At 40.0% G+C, this 17737-nt stretch overlaps 1 protein-coding gene across 4 annotated transcripts in view; it reads right to left on the bottom strand.

Moving 5' to 3' along the window:
* MED15 (mediator complex subunit 15) overlaps positions 1 to 17737 on the bottom strand; it is a 161379-nt gene that overhangs the window by 51173 nt on the left and 92469 nt on the right. For all 4 annotated transcript variants that reach the window (XM_033953768.1, XM_033953765.1, XM_033953766.1 and 1 more), the window contains one exon: positions 8891 to 9186. In XM_033953768.1, the coding sequence (XP_033809659.1) occupies positions 8891 to 9186 (296 nt within the window). The remainder of the gene's footprint in view (positions 1 to 8890; positions 9187 to 17737) is intronic.

Consider the following 17737-nt stretch of genomic DNA (forward strand, 5'->3'; position numbering starts at 1 on the left):
ACAAGTTTCTCTCCCCTCTCCTCCAAAAATGGTTTGAACCTGCTCCCGAATTGTTCAGCCTAGAAAATACCAGTGCATTTTCATATATCATATGGTTTTTTGATACACTCGTTGAAGACTCACAAGACTCCTGAGGCAGGCCGGTTAGGCCGAAACATGTACATGTCGGGTCATAGAGCCATTGGATGAATTTATGAAAGTTTGGAAGAATAAAGCCATTTGAATTTATCAGATGAGTTGAAGGACACTTTTTTGGTATGCACCATTCTGATTGGGACAATTCCACTCTGTTTCTGTGCTTTTGAGTTTTGTGGTTTTGTTTCCCCTGTTCTACTTTGTACTTTCTTCCATCTACTATGCCAGATTCTCCCCTTCATGAATTTTGTCTTCAAAATTAATGTATATGTTAATAAAAATTAATGTAATGTTAATAAAAATTAATGTAATGTTGATAAAATAAAAAATGAATGTAATGTTGATAAAACAGCAACATACCAAGTCAAACACTTCCTTTAAACACCATGATCTTCGTTGTTTTAAATGTTTTTAAAGTAATAAAATTAGGTGATCACAAAAAGCATCACATTACCAGTTTTTCTGCTCCATGCCTTTCTTCTTTTGGTCATATCTTTGTCTCAGAACATGGTGAGGTTACTTACCCATAACAGGTGCTCTCTGTGGACAACACTGGTAATAGCCATCTCCTACCATAGTGTCAGTCTCTTCCCTTTCCAGTATGTTCTGAAGTAGGCAGGTTCATCCCAGAGAGAAAGGCAGGCAGATCCTGGTCTCCAGAGAACTCCCATTATAGTTAAGTAACCTTACTTCTCCATTGACAAGTAAGATGAGTTAATCACAAACTGGTGACTTCCAAACAGAAGCCTGTAAAGGGGTGTTACATAGATAAGTTATGTGTTTACATAGACTGTAAAGGGCAGAGTGTCGTGATAGGCAAATGCTTAGAAAGGCCATTCTAAGCTTTTCTAAGCTCTAGGAAAGCTTAGTCATGAATGGCACCATCATACATCACCATCAATGTTTGGCTGACTCATCCTACTTATCCATGGAGAATTTTTCTTACATTTTTGTAACTTTAACAGTGATCAAATTTTTTCTTTCTTGAATTTGAATGGAGGTCTGAAGAAAAAATCATACAACATAACAACAGTGTACAAAACCCATAGGAGAAGAAAAAACCTTACCAACAGAACTAGCATATGACATCCTCCAAGAATTGTTTTGTTCCCCCACTTCAAACCAAACCCAGCCAAACAGTGGTCAAATATATATATATATATATTTTTTTTTTAGTTTAACAGGAAGTTTTTATTAAATTGTTCAACAAACGTATAGAGAGTAAAAACTGTACAGAATACAAAATTTCCAGTATGTCCCCAGAACATAATAAAGATAGTTGAACAGAACTTCCACTTTGTCTAAGTTTGGTTTTTAGAAGATATACCCCCCAAAAAAACCCAAAACAATATACAAGAGAGGGGAGAGGAGTGTCATGCACTAAGATGGGAGAGAAAAGTTAACCTCCACATGCCTCCACTTGAGCCAAACAAAAAGGATACACTATGAAAGAAAATTAGCATTTACACCAGCCCCCTGATCTTTTCCCAATATGAAACAGCTTTATGCCTAACCACTGTTAATTTTTCCATCTTGTAAACATATTGCAATTTGCGTATCCACATATTCAGAGAGGGGATGCCTGAACTCTTCCAATGAAATAATGTCAATTTAGCAGCATTCAGCAAATGTCTAACTAGTATAATCTGAGATTTCCAGAAGTCCAGAATGTCCTAATAAGCAAGAAGATCCCTGAATCCAAAGGGATCTTCAACCAGTGATCCACTGCACTTGAAACGGAATAGTCTTCCAAAATGAAAGAGCCTTAGGACAACTCCACCAAATATGACCCAAGGTTCCTCTGTGTCCGCATAACCTCCAACAGAATGGGGGTTACCTGAAGGAACCAATAATACATAAGTTTAACATTGTTTTCTTTCAGACTGGAGGCCACCGCAATAGTTATTAAAGTTTGTTCCATAAGTTCCTAGTCTTCCAAAGAGATGGTCATATTTAAAGGGAGTGTGTGGCACAGTGGTTAGAGCTACAGCCTCAGCACCCTGAGGTTGTGGGTTCAAATCCCATGCTGCTCCTTGTGACCCTGAGCAAATTAGTTAATCCCCCACTGCCCCAGGTAAATTACATAAAGTGTGAGCCCTCCGGGACAGATAGGGAAAAATGCTTGAGTACTTGAATGTAAACCACTTAGATAATAAGTGGTATATAAATACTAAAAATAAAATAAATTCTCTCTCCCATCTAAGTCTATGAGTAATGGGTGTAGGCAGGGCGTCCCTAAGGTAACCATAGAGCTTACCCACCAGGTGTTTGGTATATTTGAAATCCTCAGAAACCTCTTCCAATAAGGTATATTCCTCTGTCATTCAAGCTTGGAAATAAGCATATTGGTGACTCTGAGGGAGAGCATAGTCCCTAACCAAAACCCCAAAGGGCATAAAGATGCCATCATTGTAGAACTGACCCTAACAGGCCCAAAGCTTTCCATTCCCTGTATACAGATTTATTTATTTAGATTTTTATCCCGTCCTCCCAGTAGCTCAAACAGTCTACAGATGAGGACAATCCCAGGTGAAAGAAGGGATTATAGCAAATAGGAATATAGAATAACAGTTGAAAATTGCATGGCGTTCCCATAGACCCCCCCCCCCCCAATACTTTTAAAGTATGTGGGATCATTGGGGAGGTATCCCATAAGATTTTCTGAAAATGCTTAGAAAGCTACACAAAACTCAAGGGAACTTGCCCCACCCAATGTTGTTCAATACATATTCACAACTTGTAAGTGATTTTAGAACATTTCCAGTTCAGCTCTAACTTGGGCCACACGGTAATAATACCATGTATTAGGAACTCTCAATTCCACTTCTATAGTGTCCCTATATAAAACTGCTCTAGTAAAGATAGGCTTTCTATCACCCAAATAAACCTGATAATACAATCTTGCATAGCTTTGATATCTCTTTTAGGAACAGTGATTGGTAAAACTTGGAAAAGATAAACTTCTGGGCAAAATATTTATTTTAATCATGGAAATTATACTAAACCAAGTAAGGAAAAGGCCTTTCCAATGCTCAAAGTCTGTCCTCAAACTCGAGAACAACTTGGGGTAGTTGGCCTCAAGGAAGGCTTGATCCAGACATTCAGATATTTTAAGCCCTGGGTAACCCATCGAAAGGGAAAGGAGGCCTATATGGATTGCAAACCATGTTAACCTTGAAACCCGAGACCCAGGAATACACCTGCAACTCCTTTAACATATTAGGGAGAGTAGTAATAGTCAAGGATAGCAGCACATTGTCTGAAAACAGACTTTTCTTATACTCTATCTCCTCTATCCTTACTCCTTTAATAGAAGAATTAGAACGAATCCCTGAGGTCAAGGGATCCATTACCAATGCAAATAACAAGGGGAAAATGGACAACCCTGCCTAGTACCCCTAGTGAGAGAAAACATAGAATTGCCTCCATTAAATCTGACACAGGCTCTAGGAGCTACATATAGGGTATGTACTCACTCTCGAAAGGCATCCCCAAGGCCAAATTTAAGTAGTGTTTGGTCTTAAAAGTCCCAATGAACCCTGTCAAAGGCCTTTTCAGCATCTATTCCCAGCAGAAAGACATCCTGGGCAGTCTTAACAGAAATATAATTTAGATTAACTATCTTCCTGATATTATCCGAGGCTTGATTTTTAGGAATAAAGCCCACCTGATCCGGATAAACAAGAAAGCTTAACATTTTTGCATAAATCTTAACATTGGCATTAAGAACTGAAACTGGATGATAGGACTGACAGTCTGTCCTGTTTTTCCCCTCCTTAGGTTATTACTGAGATCCAGACACCCAACATTGTGGGTGGTTTAAGCTCACCAAGCTTTCTGTTAATTCATTAATTCTGCCAATAAAGAGGACAGTTTGGGGACAAAGATTTTATAAAATTTGATTGGCAGACCATCCAAGCCTGGTGATTTACCAAACACCAGAGCCTTAATAGACCTCAACACTTCAGTTGGTGCCACAGATACATCTAAACTCTCCTGTTGGGCTAGGGAAAGAATGGGTGGATCAACATTCACCAAATACTGCTTAATGTAGAACATTTGGATAGTGGAATCTTTAGAGTATAGTTCCTGTAAGAATTCCCTAAAACTGTCTCTGATCAGAGCTGATTTACATAGCAACTGGTCCGTGTGGTCTTTAATTTTCCCTACCAAATGCTCAGTTCAGGCCTTACACAACTTAAATGCTAATAGGGCGTTTGCTTTCCCAGAGTATTCATAGTGTATTTGTCATTTCTTATCCAATGAGAACTGCAGGTCCTCTCGGTATAGCTCTTCCAGTAATAAATGGGTCACTCTCAAGGCACTCATAATTTGTTTAGAACCCATCTGTTTATGGTGAGTCTCAAGTTGGGCTAATTGGGTCAAATATTGTTCCTGAAGGGCATTTCTTTGTTTCTTTTTCTGGGCAGCATGTTTTAGAAAAAAAAAAAGCCTTCAAGGCATTCCAATATGTGAAGAAGAGGGCCAGAATCCAAGTTACGGTCTAAGTAATCCTTTAACATCACTCTATAATCACTTAAGGTAATATTGAGGATCCAGAATCTCTCTGCAGGGGGTTCTTGGGAGGGTACATAAATCAAACCCAGCAATCTACATGGTCTGAGAGAGTTCTATTCCCAATCTTGGCACCCCCAACACTACTCCAAAAAGAAAAATATATAAATATACAGTCAAAATTAAATATGTTATAGAGAGAGGAGAAAAAGGTGTAATCTCTCTACTGACCATTGTTCTCCCTCTAGGTATCAAATAAACCCAAATCTGTAAAAAAAAAAAAAAAAGATTTCAAAGCTGCAGTTGCTTTAGAGGCTGTACTGGAATAAGTCCCTGTTACATCCATTTTTGGATGTAATAGAAGTGTTAAAGAAGTGTTACAATCACCCCCCACTATCAGGGCTCTTTAAAAAAAAATTTTTTTTAACGCTCAAGCCCAACTTTTCCTTGTTAAAAATTTCATCTGGCCCACATTAGGGGCATACAGGCTAGCTTTAGTAAGTTCAACTTGATTGTGAGTAATCCAGACAAAAACATACCTCCCTCCAGGGTCACAGTTAATTTTCTGGATGTACACACAAAAATCTTTGTGAAATAGAATTGCTACCTCCCACTTTTTTGTGTTCTGTTGATCAGATGCAAAAAGAATGCGGGGTATGCTCTATGGTATAACATATATTTGTGAGATAAGCAAATATGAGTTTCCTGTACACAAGCAATCTGTACCTTCTGGCATATCAATTCCTGAAAAAAACAGATGAGGTTTACCTGGCAAGTTAAGCCCATTAACATTCAGTGTAACTACTCTAGCTTCTGAAGTCATCACTGTTAAGAACAAAATAGTTGTTCAGGTAAAAGGAACCATAATGGTACCTAATATGAAGGAAACTTCCCACAAAGCACCATCCAGATACTTACCACCTTTTAGAAGGATGTTAGCTCAAACAGGTCAAAATAAAAGAATCTGATATCACCACCTTCAGAGTTTGGTCTGCGGTGAGGAATTCTGTCTTGAAAGATGGAAGGTATTCCTGGTATACCCCAGTTAGATTCAATATTGATTTTCTTCCAGGGGAGCGGGTGGGGGGGTGTTCTTCAATGGGAACTTAAGGAATTGGTCTGTGTTGAACAGCTCGTGGATATAGCTAAGCAGATGATTCGACCATTTGGGGAGTTCCAGGAGAGGTATTCAGCAGCGTTGGTGGAGTACTGCCATGTGCAAAGAGTTCCACGAGGACTTCGTCTTTATAAAGAACCTAGATTTCAAGACAATGCTGAGTTTGTCAAAATTTGTATTCATAAAATTTCAATAAACAAACTTTGACTAAAAAAAAAATTGGAATCAAACTCTGACAAGGTGTTCAATTGACTTGATGCTGTTATCTATAGACGCCTTGAGTCCAATTATGCAAGCGCAGCAATTAGAATTAGATCAAAAATTAGATCAATTGAAACAATGTTTTTCAGAGGAAAATTATAGGGAATCGTATCAAGAACACAAAGACAGCATGGATAAATATAAACAGGAACAAAAACAACTTAAGGTAAAAAAATATAGACGTGATGAGGCCGACTTCACGAAAGGATACGTTTATCCGTGGATGAACCGGAACAGCAGAACGAAATGACAGCGGCAAGGGATAGCAGTTAAGAAGGTGGCCTTCAATTTGTCTACAACTGATTCATCATCAGAAAGTGAAAATAGTAGCATTAACACGACTAGGAATGATAAAGGTTCTAACAACATAAATACCCTGTCGGATTCTTTTTTACGAATTTGAACAACAGAATCAACATCAATCAAAGGAAAGCGAACAGAAACACGAAGCACCGCAAAGAACAAGAAGTAAATAATAAGTCCACCAATAAAGGGATATTCAACTTATCATCTCGCAGCTTGACAAATCAAGAGGCTGAAGTTTTAATAAAAGGTTTATCGTTTGTTCCCACAGTGAAATACGACGGGTTTAGTACCCGAGTCAGTTTACAGAGATTTTTTTAGAACATTAAAACTTCGAGCCTGTTTTTAAGATCATGTTACTCAACAATCAGATTCAACTTTACCTGTGGGTTTAAAATATCATTCAACATGGATACCTCCAGGAGCGCCAGATGCATCGGTAACAGCATTTGAAAGACTAGTCATGAGAGACATTCAATTGATGGAGTCTAAACCTATGAAAATAAGATCTAATTTAACCAACACCCAACGCAGAATTATTCAAGATTTACAAAGTGACTATTCAATTATCATCAGTCGGGCTGACAAGGGAGGGGGTATAGTAGATTATGCAGAATATCAGAGGGAAGCTTATCATCAATTGTCTGATTTGAATTACTATACCCCCTTGGATCAAGATCCCACCCCTGCTATAAAGAATAAAATAGATGTTATAATAAATGTTGCTAAAAATACAGGGGTTATATCTCAAAAAGAATTTCGATACCTTAATATAAATAATCCTAGAATTCCAGAATTCTGCTAGCTGATCAAATCCAAGAATGCAGCGGAAGCAGCACCCAGAGCTCCAGGTAGGAGTCCTGGCTGTGGTTTAGTGATACCTTCAGATATTTAGAATACGCTAGCATCAGTGTGTAGCTTTCGGCCCAGAATAATTGCTGCGTTGGCCAAGGAGGGAGTAAAATAAAATAAAATGCCTGTAGCTATGAAACTTGCTACCACTAAAGCTATCAGCAAAAGAAAAATATGGTCGCCATTGTATATCTGGACTTTCAGAAGGCATTCGACAAGGTTCCGCATGAACGACTACTTTGGAAAATTGCGAGCCATGGAATCGAGGGGGAAATATTCACGTGGATTAAAAATTGGCTGGAGCATAGGAAACAGAGAGTGAGGGTAAATGGGCAATACTTGAACTGGAAGAGCGTCACCAGTGGGGTGCCGCAGGGCTCGGTGCTTGAACCCGTACTCTTCAACATCTTTATAAACAATCTAGATATAGGTACGACGAGCGAGGTGATTAAATTTGCGGATGACACAAAGTTATTCAGAGTACTGAAGATGCAGGGGGATTGCGAAGATCTACAATGTGACATAATTAGGCTCGAGGAATGGGCATCACATGGCAGATGAGGTTAAAGGTGGATAAGTGTAAAGTGATGCATGTCGGTAACAAAAATCTTAAGTACGAATACAGGATATCCGGGGCTTGGGAGTTCTGATCGACAAGTCGATGAAGCCGTCTACGCAATGTGTGGCGGCAGCAAAAATGGCGAACAGAATGTTAGGAATGATAAAGAAGGGGGATCACGAACAGATCGGAGAAAGTTATTATGCCGCTGTACCGGACCATGGTGCGCCCTCACCTGGAGTACTGCGTACAGCACTGGTCGCCGTACATGAAGGACACTTGAGAGGGTCCAGAGAAGAGCGACTAAGATGGTTAAGGGGTTTGAGGAGCCGTACAGCGAAAGATTAGAGAAACTGGGCCTCTTCTCCCTCGAACAGAGGAGATTGAGAGGGGACATGATTGAAACATTCAAGGTACTGAAGGGAATAGACTTATTAGATAAGGACAGATTGTTCACCCTCTCCAAGGTAGGGAAGCACTCTCTAAAATTAAAAGGGGATAGATTCCGTACAAACATAAGGAAGTTCTTCTTCACCCAGAGAGTGGTAGAAAACTGGAACGCTCTTCCGGAGTCTGACATAGGGGAAAACACCCTCCAGGGATTTAAGACAAAGTTAGACAAGTTCCTGCTGAACCAGAACGTATGCAGGTAGAGCTAGTCTCAGTTAGGGTGCTGGTCTTTGACCAGAAGGCCGCCGCATGAGCAGACTGCTGGGCATAATGGACTACTGGTCTGACCCAGCAGCGGCAATTCTTATGTTCTTATGAGTCAATTCTTCAGCTAACTCTGCTGTATTCATGTTTCCATGTACCTATGACACGTCTACACAAGGTTTTCAGGAGAAGCACAGCAGCCTTTTGATTTATTGTAAATGATTTTTACAACAAAAATATGAATGTGTTGTAAATATTTATTTTATTACAGATAAATGTGGTATTACTATAACTTTACAGGGTAAAGGTTCTTGAGAATTTTACTGGAATAAATTCCAGGACATTGGTTGGCCTTCACTAATTTGAATCAGATTAGTCAATATAGACAAGTTATCATGCTTCCAGACAGACCCACATAAGCAGTTTTCAGATGCATTGAAAAGTGCTGTGAAGTAAAGTGCTCTGCAAAAGCATGAGTCCTGAGTAGTACTCACCTGTTGCTGGCTCTGCTGCATCTGTAGTTTTAACATGTGCTGCTGCTGTTGTTGCTGCTGCTGCTGTACTGCTTGTAATTGTTGTTGTTGTTGCTGCTGTGCTGCTGCAACCTGCTGCTGAACCTGGAACTGCTGCTGTTGTACCTGGAACTGTTGTTGCTGCTGCTGTTGCAGGGCCACTTGTTGTTGTTGCTGCTGTTGCTGGTGCTGAAGGGCTGCCTGTTGCTGGTGTTGCAGGGCTGCTTGTTGCTGCTGAAACGGATGCTGTTGTTGTTGAGCTATCTGCTGCAACTGAACTAAAGATATGTCATATGTTAAGTAAATCGCAGGATCTGGCATACAGAAGATTATAGTAAAACTAGTTCTTACCAGCTAATTCTTTCCTCGGGTCTCATCAGATCAGTCCAGAACCTGTGGATTTAAGTCCATTGACCAGTAAATGGAGCCAGAACAAGACCTTGTGAGCTCTGCCTTATAAGACTTATCGTCTAAGTACAGTATTTCAATACTAAAGGTGACTGCTATTGCCCACCACTACAGCCTCCAAAAATATCAGTGTACCAAAATTTTTGTAACTTTTTTTTTTTAATTATAAAGTTAACAGCAATAAATCAGCATCTTAAAAAATGAGTTCGTAAGAGACAGAACTTTTACATCAATACTAGAAACAGGACGGGAATCTGGACTAGTATGGTGAGACTTAAGGAAAGAAAATTAGCCTGTAAAAACTAATTTCACCTTGTCATCCTCACCAGACAGTCCAGAACTGTAAGATGTAGCAAAGCACTTTTTAAGAAGGGTGGGGTTCAAGAACCCCTGCCCTAAACATCTTGACCTACAGTGCTTTGCAAAAGGAAGGAACTATACTTGTATGTATTGAGATCCATGCTTCTGTAAAACTTTAAAAAAGGATCTCTACAGGACAACACCTGCAAATCAAATTCAGCAGGCTGATGAAACAGCCAAGAGAAACACCATTTTCAAAGTGAGGTCATTAAGAGTAGCTTTCTTCAATGGCTCAAAGGGCTGTTGACCTAAAATATTAAGAACCAAGTTGAGATTCCACTCTGCACAAGTGGTCTATAGAGGGGGCCTTACCCTACTAGCCCCTTTAGAAAACATACTATATCCAAATGAACTACCAAAAAGGACTTTTCTACTGGCTGCTATCTGCATTTTTAAACAGCTTACCATCAAACCTTTATTGTGGTCTTCATTAATGCTTAAGTAAAAGTAATACAAAAATTGGGGGGAAAGGTTTCTCTTCAATGTGAGATTACTTAGAGATACCAGGAATGAATAACAGAGCTCTCTGCCCCAAAGCTGCCCCTAGACACCTACCTTGAAGTGGTACATGCCTACCAGCTAATTTTTTTTAATTGTTTTGTTTTTTTGGGTTTTAATGGCATTTCCAATTATTGGTGCCAATTAATCCAATTTAAAAAATTAAGTTAGGCATGCTGATCTAGGCACCTAATTCCAGGCACCATTTATAGAATCTGGGCCAGAGGGTCTTCACATACTTCAACTCCTGTAGTGGAAAGTGGAAGCAGCATTTAGTGCACTCTGCTGGCACCTCCAAAAGAACTACCAATGCCCCTGCTCCCTGCCAAAAGCAAAAACAGGCTATGACCCTGGAGTACATTATCTCAGCACTGCCCTCAGCACATGAACCAGCACTACTACAGGCTGCCATGTGACTGCCTGTATCTCTATAGGCACTGGTGCCTTGTGGCTTCTGCTGATAATTAGAAATGGCATAAATATCTTCTTTAAAAAAACACCAAAAAAACGGCCTCGAGGGAAGAAAAGGCAATAAGCCAGGAGAAGCAATAGGAAAGGAGCCAAAGGAGTTGGGAGGGGGAATGATTCAACTTAACAGGGAAGATTAACAGAAAAGATCCTTGCTCATCTGAACTCCAGCTGGACCAGAGCTGTCCCCTCTAAAACAGTCCAGGAGCTACAGGATACATCCATCATCATCTGCCACAGAAAGAGAAATACTAAGGAGCAAAGTCTTGCAAGGTGCTCTAATAGAACAGATGCTCACAAGCTCTTGTTCTGTCTCCATCTGCAAACTCACACGTTCTGGATTGGACTGATAAGGACAATAAGCTGTTAGTAAATTGTAAACCCATTGTTGCTGTAAGAATAGCAGTATATTAAACCTCCTAATAAACCATGAATATCACACTATCATTCTGGGCATTGGTACTTAGCAATTAAGAAGTTTTCCTCAGGGTTAATATGCAATCAGGTAGTCTTGATGGCCTGATAGCACAGTGCCAGAAGAAAGCAGGTAGTTCACTTAAATCAATACAGTATGCTGGAGAAGGTGCTGTCATTTTATCTGATATATAACTTCTTTAAGAAAATTTATGCAATCTCAAATCACATCTGAATAGCAACAACTGGTTTGAAGACCTCTAGCCTTTTGGGGGGAATCCCAAAAGGATGGAGGCACATTGAGGGGCTCAAATGTTGCCTCAGTAATGTGCTTCTTCTTCCTGCCCTCCAGCCGCACTTGCACCTCCACAAAGCAGCGCTCCCAGCACACTGCTCACAGCTGACCCAGAAGTCTTCTTCCCAACGTCAGATCTAACATCAGAGGCAAGGCTTCCGGGTTAGCCATGTGCAGCATGCAGGAACCACAGCCCATGGCCCTTTGAAGAAGTAAGTGCAGCTGGAAGGCAGGAAGGAGGCAATTGACCTGGTAAGCTCCAGTACAGCCTTGCAGGAGGGGGGACACAGGAGTAGTTGGGCCACAGAAGGGAGGGAGGGAGGGAGCGCGTTGGGCCAAGGGAGAGAGAGAAGGCATGAACTTGGGATAAAGGAGGGGACATGTTGGGACATGGGACGGGCACAAACTTGGGACACAGAAAGGAAGGAGCGCGTTTGGATGCAGAAAGAATGGACGGGGCATGAACTTGGGACAGAGAAGGGAGAGAAGGAGGCATAAACGTGGGACTTAGGATGGAGGGAGGGAAAGATGCTGAGGTGGGGAGGGAACATAAAGGGAGAATTGTTGGGCATGGGTGTGTGAGTGAGAGGGAAAGAGATGGTGCACATGGGGAAGGGAGGGAGGGGAGTGAGGTACAGATGCACAGGAAAGAGAAAGATGAGAGGGAGAAATATTGGATATGGTGGTAAAGAGGAAATAGTGGGACAGATTGAAGGGGATGCAAGAGAGAGGACATGGTGGTAGAGGAAATGGAGGGAGAGATGTGGCATGGTGCTGGAGAGGGGTGATAGGAGAAATGTTGGGAATAGGGCTGGTGGGCAGGGACAAAAAGATGCTGCACAGGGTCTGGGGGATGAGAGCGAGAGAAATGTAGGATGTGGCAGTAGAGGCATTACCCGCCTTTATTAGAGAAGAAAAAATGGAGGATTGATTCAAAAGCAAACTAAAATGCTACTTAAAGATGCCTTCAATTTACCTTAATTAATAGACAGGTTTGCTAACTTTTCCTTCAGATTTCTCATTTCTATTCCCCATCCATATTGTTTTTTCCTTAAGTGTCTTCCTGTCCTATTATAAAATGTATTTCTTCCCCCCTCTCAGATCATGTAAATTGTAATATGTTTGTGAGTTTTTTTAAATTACTTGTTAATTCTCTTTTATGCTTTGTACATTGCTTAGAATTTGGATAGGCAATTTATAAAATTTTAATAATCATTCTGATCGGGAATATAAAGTTTCAGCATATGCAGATGACATTCTGCTCTATTTGAGAAATCCAGAAACTACTATTCCGTGTTTGCTAGAATTGATTGATACATTTGGAAAATTTTCAGGTTACAAAATAAATTGGAGTAAGTCTGAAATTCTTCCTTTAAATGTGTATTGTTCTAAAGGATTATTTGATTCTTTTCCATTTGTATGGAAAGAAGATGGCTTAAAGTACTTAGGTATTATGATTAAAAATAATTTAGACGATACAGTTAACGAGAATGAAAAACTTTTATTAAAAAGAGTTACAGAGTTGTGTGAGCAATGGAATCCATTATATATTTCTTGGTGGGGGAGAGTTCAAACTATTAAAATGATTTGTTTGTTATCAAATGAGTATGATACCAATCTTTTTTCATGGGTCCTTTTATAAAAAACTTAACGGTATCCTTATGAAATTTCTTTGGCAAGATAAAATGCATAGAATTGCTTTAGTATCTCTTCAAAGGCCAATTGAGGAGGGTGGGGTAAATTTTCCTAATTTTTATAGGTATCATCAAGCCTATATTTTACGTCAAGGTATGTATTGGATCCTCTCTTTGAGAATGCACCAGATTGGCTCTATTTAGAAAGGCGTCTCTTGTTTCCCTTAAATTTGGTTCATGTGCCCAGTATTAGAATGCCTAGAAGATATAAGGAGAACAGAATTTTATCAGATACATGGAAAACATTGAGATATATTAGCAATTTAACACCTATTCCAATAAGTAAATCTACAAATCAATCTTTATGTTTTAATTCCAAGATTCAAATTGGCGGATCTAAAATCTTATGGAAAACCTGGATCATTGCAGGCATTCGAACTCTAAATGACGTTATTTCATATGGTAAACTGCTTGAATTTTCACAGCTGCAACATAGATTCGGTCTTAATAAATCACAAAATTTTAAATGGTTGTAGCTGAAGCAGGCTATTCAGGTAGGGTTCCCTGAATGGAAAAATCTGAATAATCAATATAGTCTGGAGTTCCTTTGTTTTCAAGCGGATTTCCTAGGACATCAAGCCACTTTGTGGTATAAATTGTTATCTGGATATGTGAATAAAACACCAAAAAATTATCTTGGAGACATTTGGAGTATTGAGATAAGGCAGCAAATTTCTGCATCTCAATGGCCATGAATTTGGTCTTGGAGAATGAGATGTACAATGTTAGCATCTATGAGGCAAACTTGGTTCTTTTTGTTGCATAGAGCTTTTTGGACCCCAGTTTGTTTGCAAAAGTTAGATAGATCTAAATCTAATAAATGCTGGCATTGTAATCTGGAAGTAGGGACATTGGATCATTTACTTTTTTACTGTCCCTGTATTAAATTATTTTTTAATTCAATTTGGACGCAGGTTAAGTTAACCATTTACTTGAAAATCATGTTGCTTTGTCTTATGATACTATTCTTTTTGGCATGGCTATGAGGGAAAAAAGTCAAATTTCATCTTATAATAACAAACTTCTATTAATAATGATAGGGGTGGCAATTCAGCACATTACGGCTAATTGGAAAAATTATACAAATCTTAATTATTCTTTTTGGTGGAATTCATTTTGTCACATTTTTAAAATGGAAAGAGCAATTGCTGTACAGAAAGGTAATTATAATAACTTTATAAAGATCTAGGGGCCATTAGAGAATTATTGTAATGAATGAACATCGTTTTCCTTTCTGATGGATACATGTATTTTATTGGGGTGAGGGGGGAAATTGGATGATTAATATTTTTATTTAATGATTGGATTTCTGTTGTATTATGAAAATTTCATTGAAGAATTGTTGGGTGGGGGAAGGGTTATAATTTCTACTTTAATGGATTATATGTATAAGAATGTCAAGTGCTGTACATTTTATTAGTAATGTAATGTTTTAATATTAATCACTTGTTTGTCAGTTTTAAAATGAATAAAGAATTTTAAAAAACTTGGAAAACTTGAGAGATGCACCCTGGATTCCTCACTCTCTCTCTCTTTCCCCACTCCCTTTGCAGCAATGGAAGGAATGAGAGAAAGACAGTGAAAGAGAGAGAGGAAGACATGTTGCACATGGGGGTGGAGGAGAGAGGAAGAAATGCTGTGCAGGAGTGGGGAGGGGAAAAGAGAATGATCCAGGATAGAAGGGAGTGAGGATGCTGAACAATGGGAGGGAAGGGAGAGAGATGCTGGATCATGGTAGGAGGAACTAATGGACAGCAACCGCTTGAAGAAGACAGGAAAGCAGAAAAAAGAGAAACTGAAACCAACTTGATGGAAAAATTTCCAAAGGTAAAAAAAAAAAGGAATTTATTGACTGAAATATGTTAGCTTTGGGAAATGTATATAGCTAAGATTACCATATGGCTCCAGAAAAAGGAGGAATTTAGAAACAGGATATTTCTCATAACATGGGTATAATTAGCTTCTAAGAGGCTGGTAGGCTCACCCCAGGAAGTTTAAAGGGGCCGACCCAGGGGAGTCACAGGGTTTTCTTCTTTGCTGGTTTTGACCCACGATTGTGAGCGAGGAAGAGAGGTTGCGAGGTATGGTAGATGTTGGACCCCGCGATAAGGAGGGAGGGGGCTGCTGGACTCATGAGGGGGGCTACTGGACCTGCAATCGCGAGGTGGGTTGCCGGCCGGGAGAGGTAGGAAGGGAGGCAACTCGCAACAGATCCATTGTGGGGAGAAGTCTATTTATTGCTCTGTGGGGCGGTGAAATGCCTTGTTCCTGTACCCACGGCAAAGGGCTGATTTTTTCCCCCTGTTCCTGCAGGTTAGCTGTGGAAAACAGTCCCTGTGTCATTCCCTATGGTATAGCCCTCGCAAATACTGTGAAATTGCGAATAAAACTTATCATTAGTATTCATGATTGTTTTAAAAGAAATAAGTTATTGCAGTTTTTTGCATTGTACTGTACACTTTAGCAGTACAATTAAAGTACTGTATTATAGAATTGACTATATATACAGTGTTCTCCCTAGCATGTTTTAGCCGGTGCTCCGCCCGGCTAATTTAGGTGAGCGCCTGGCTGTCATCTTGCATCCACACCACCAGCATCGAAGCTGCGCGCCAATCCTCTTCCCTGCCCCTACTCCAGGGGTGTCCAACCCACGGCCCAGCTTCTCCCTCCCTCCGGTGGGTAGTTTTCTGGCCGACTCCTTTGCTGCAGTTGTCCGTGGGTGGTGTCAGCTCCTCGTGCGTGATCTGGCAAGGATGCATCTTGTCACCTTATCTGTTCAACCTATATGGTGAAACCATCTTCATAAAAACAAATTTGGAAGAAGAGAGTGTTGGTTTCAAAGTTGGCCAAAATATAAACAGTCTGCACTGTGCAGATGATACAACGCTCATCACTAGAAGCAAAGACAACAATGTATCTACTGAGAAAAATCAAAGCTGTAAGTCATAACATGAGATTAGAACTGAACATAAACAAGATTAAGATTATGAACACAGAAAATGATGAAGATTTTGAGCTTTTAAGGCGATTGAAATCCTTTACAACTTTTATTCTATCTCCTTGGCTCTTTTGTAAACAAAGAAGCAACTAGTAGGGAGGAAATATGCCACAAACAGCACTTAGTTGCTCTTCAATGAAGACTCTTGAAAAAGTATTCAAAAGGAAGGAGGTAACACTCCAAACGAAGATCAGACTTGTCCATTCTCTCATTTTCTCAGTGGTCAGTTACGGATGCGAAAGCTGAAACTATGGAAACAAGACAGGAATAAGATTGAGTCATTTGAGCTTTGGTGCTGGAGAAGGATTTTGGGCATACCATGGACTGCCAGAAGAACTAACAAATCAATTCTGGAAGTCCAAATGATGATGTTACGACTGTCTTATTTTGGTCACACCATCAGAAGAGAGAGATCTCTGGAGAAGGACATCATGTTTGGGAAGATCAAAGGAATTAGATGAAGAGGGCGACCTGCAATCAGCTGGCTGGACAGGCTGAAAATAACTATGGAGATGACCCTGGAGAACCTTTTCGGACTAACACAAAACTGATTTCTTTTTAGATCTGCAATTCATCAAGTCACTAGGACTCGAGCATGAGTTGATGGAACCTAACAACAGAAGACATTGCTGCTTCTGCTAACTCATTCACCTTCAAGGCATGTGCCATGGATGGGGTTGATGTCATAAAAAAAGTCCATGGACAGCACTGAACCTGCGTAGACCCTCTGCTATATTGTCCAAAGTAAACTTGTCTTCTAGCACTTCTTCTCCATCTGGTACTGCCTCTCCTTCGGGAACAGTCAGGTCAATTAGATCCTCATCTGTTAATTTGTCAGCTCTGGTGTCTATTAAATCTTGAATATCCTCCCAGATCCATATCTTGAAAGCCTTCCTCACCTACCTTCTTTAAGTTTAAACATCAGAAACCTAGGAAATTATTTGTCTGTATGAAAGGCTTATTTTCAATCTTTAACTCCTAAAGTATGTAAGTTTTAGCTTAAATTTCTTACATTTATAATTGGATTTGGGATATGTTACTGGGAAGTGTAAGAGTTAAGCCTCACAGTGGGATGGGGGGGGGGTTAAATGACCTTAAAAAAATATACTTACTTAATCATTCTCTGTTATATTGGAAATATAATGCATTAACTACATCTTTTCTTTTTTTTTTTAATTCTTTATTCATTTTTAAACTTTCATCAAGTGTACAAAATTCATAATAAGCACTATTAATTAGATTACTTCTTTTCTATTGCCATTACCTTTCCTATAATATTTTCTTTTTGAATAAAACTGTTGAAACTAAATATCAGTGTGACATATATATCAGGATATCAGGAGTAGAGGTCTGCACAGGAACGGGGATTGCGGGGATCCCGCGGGTTCCCCCCCTGGCCCACGGGACTCCCACGGGGATGCCCCCCTGACCCACGGGACTCCCACGGGGATGAAAACAGCCTACCTAAATTCTGGCGATGCAGCTTACAAGTCCGGCGTCACGGCGGGAAATAGCCATGCTGAGCAGTGAGCTCAGCACGTATACAGATGAAAGCCTTGCTTGCTGATTGGTCCGGCGGCCCCGCCCCACCGAGCCGCCGGACCAATCAGCAAGCAAGGCTTTCATCTGTGTACGTGCTGAGCTCACTGCTCAGCATGGCTATTTCCCGCCGCGACGCCGGACTTGTAAGCTGC

This window comes from Geotrypetes seraphini, chromosome 8, assembly GCF_902459505.1.
Source record: "Geotrypetes seraphini chromosome 8, aGeoSer1.1, whole genome shotgun sequence".
NCBI lineage: Eukaryota > Metazoa > Chordata > Amphibia > Gymnophiona > Dermophiidae > Geotrypetes > Geotrypetes seraphini.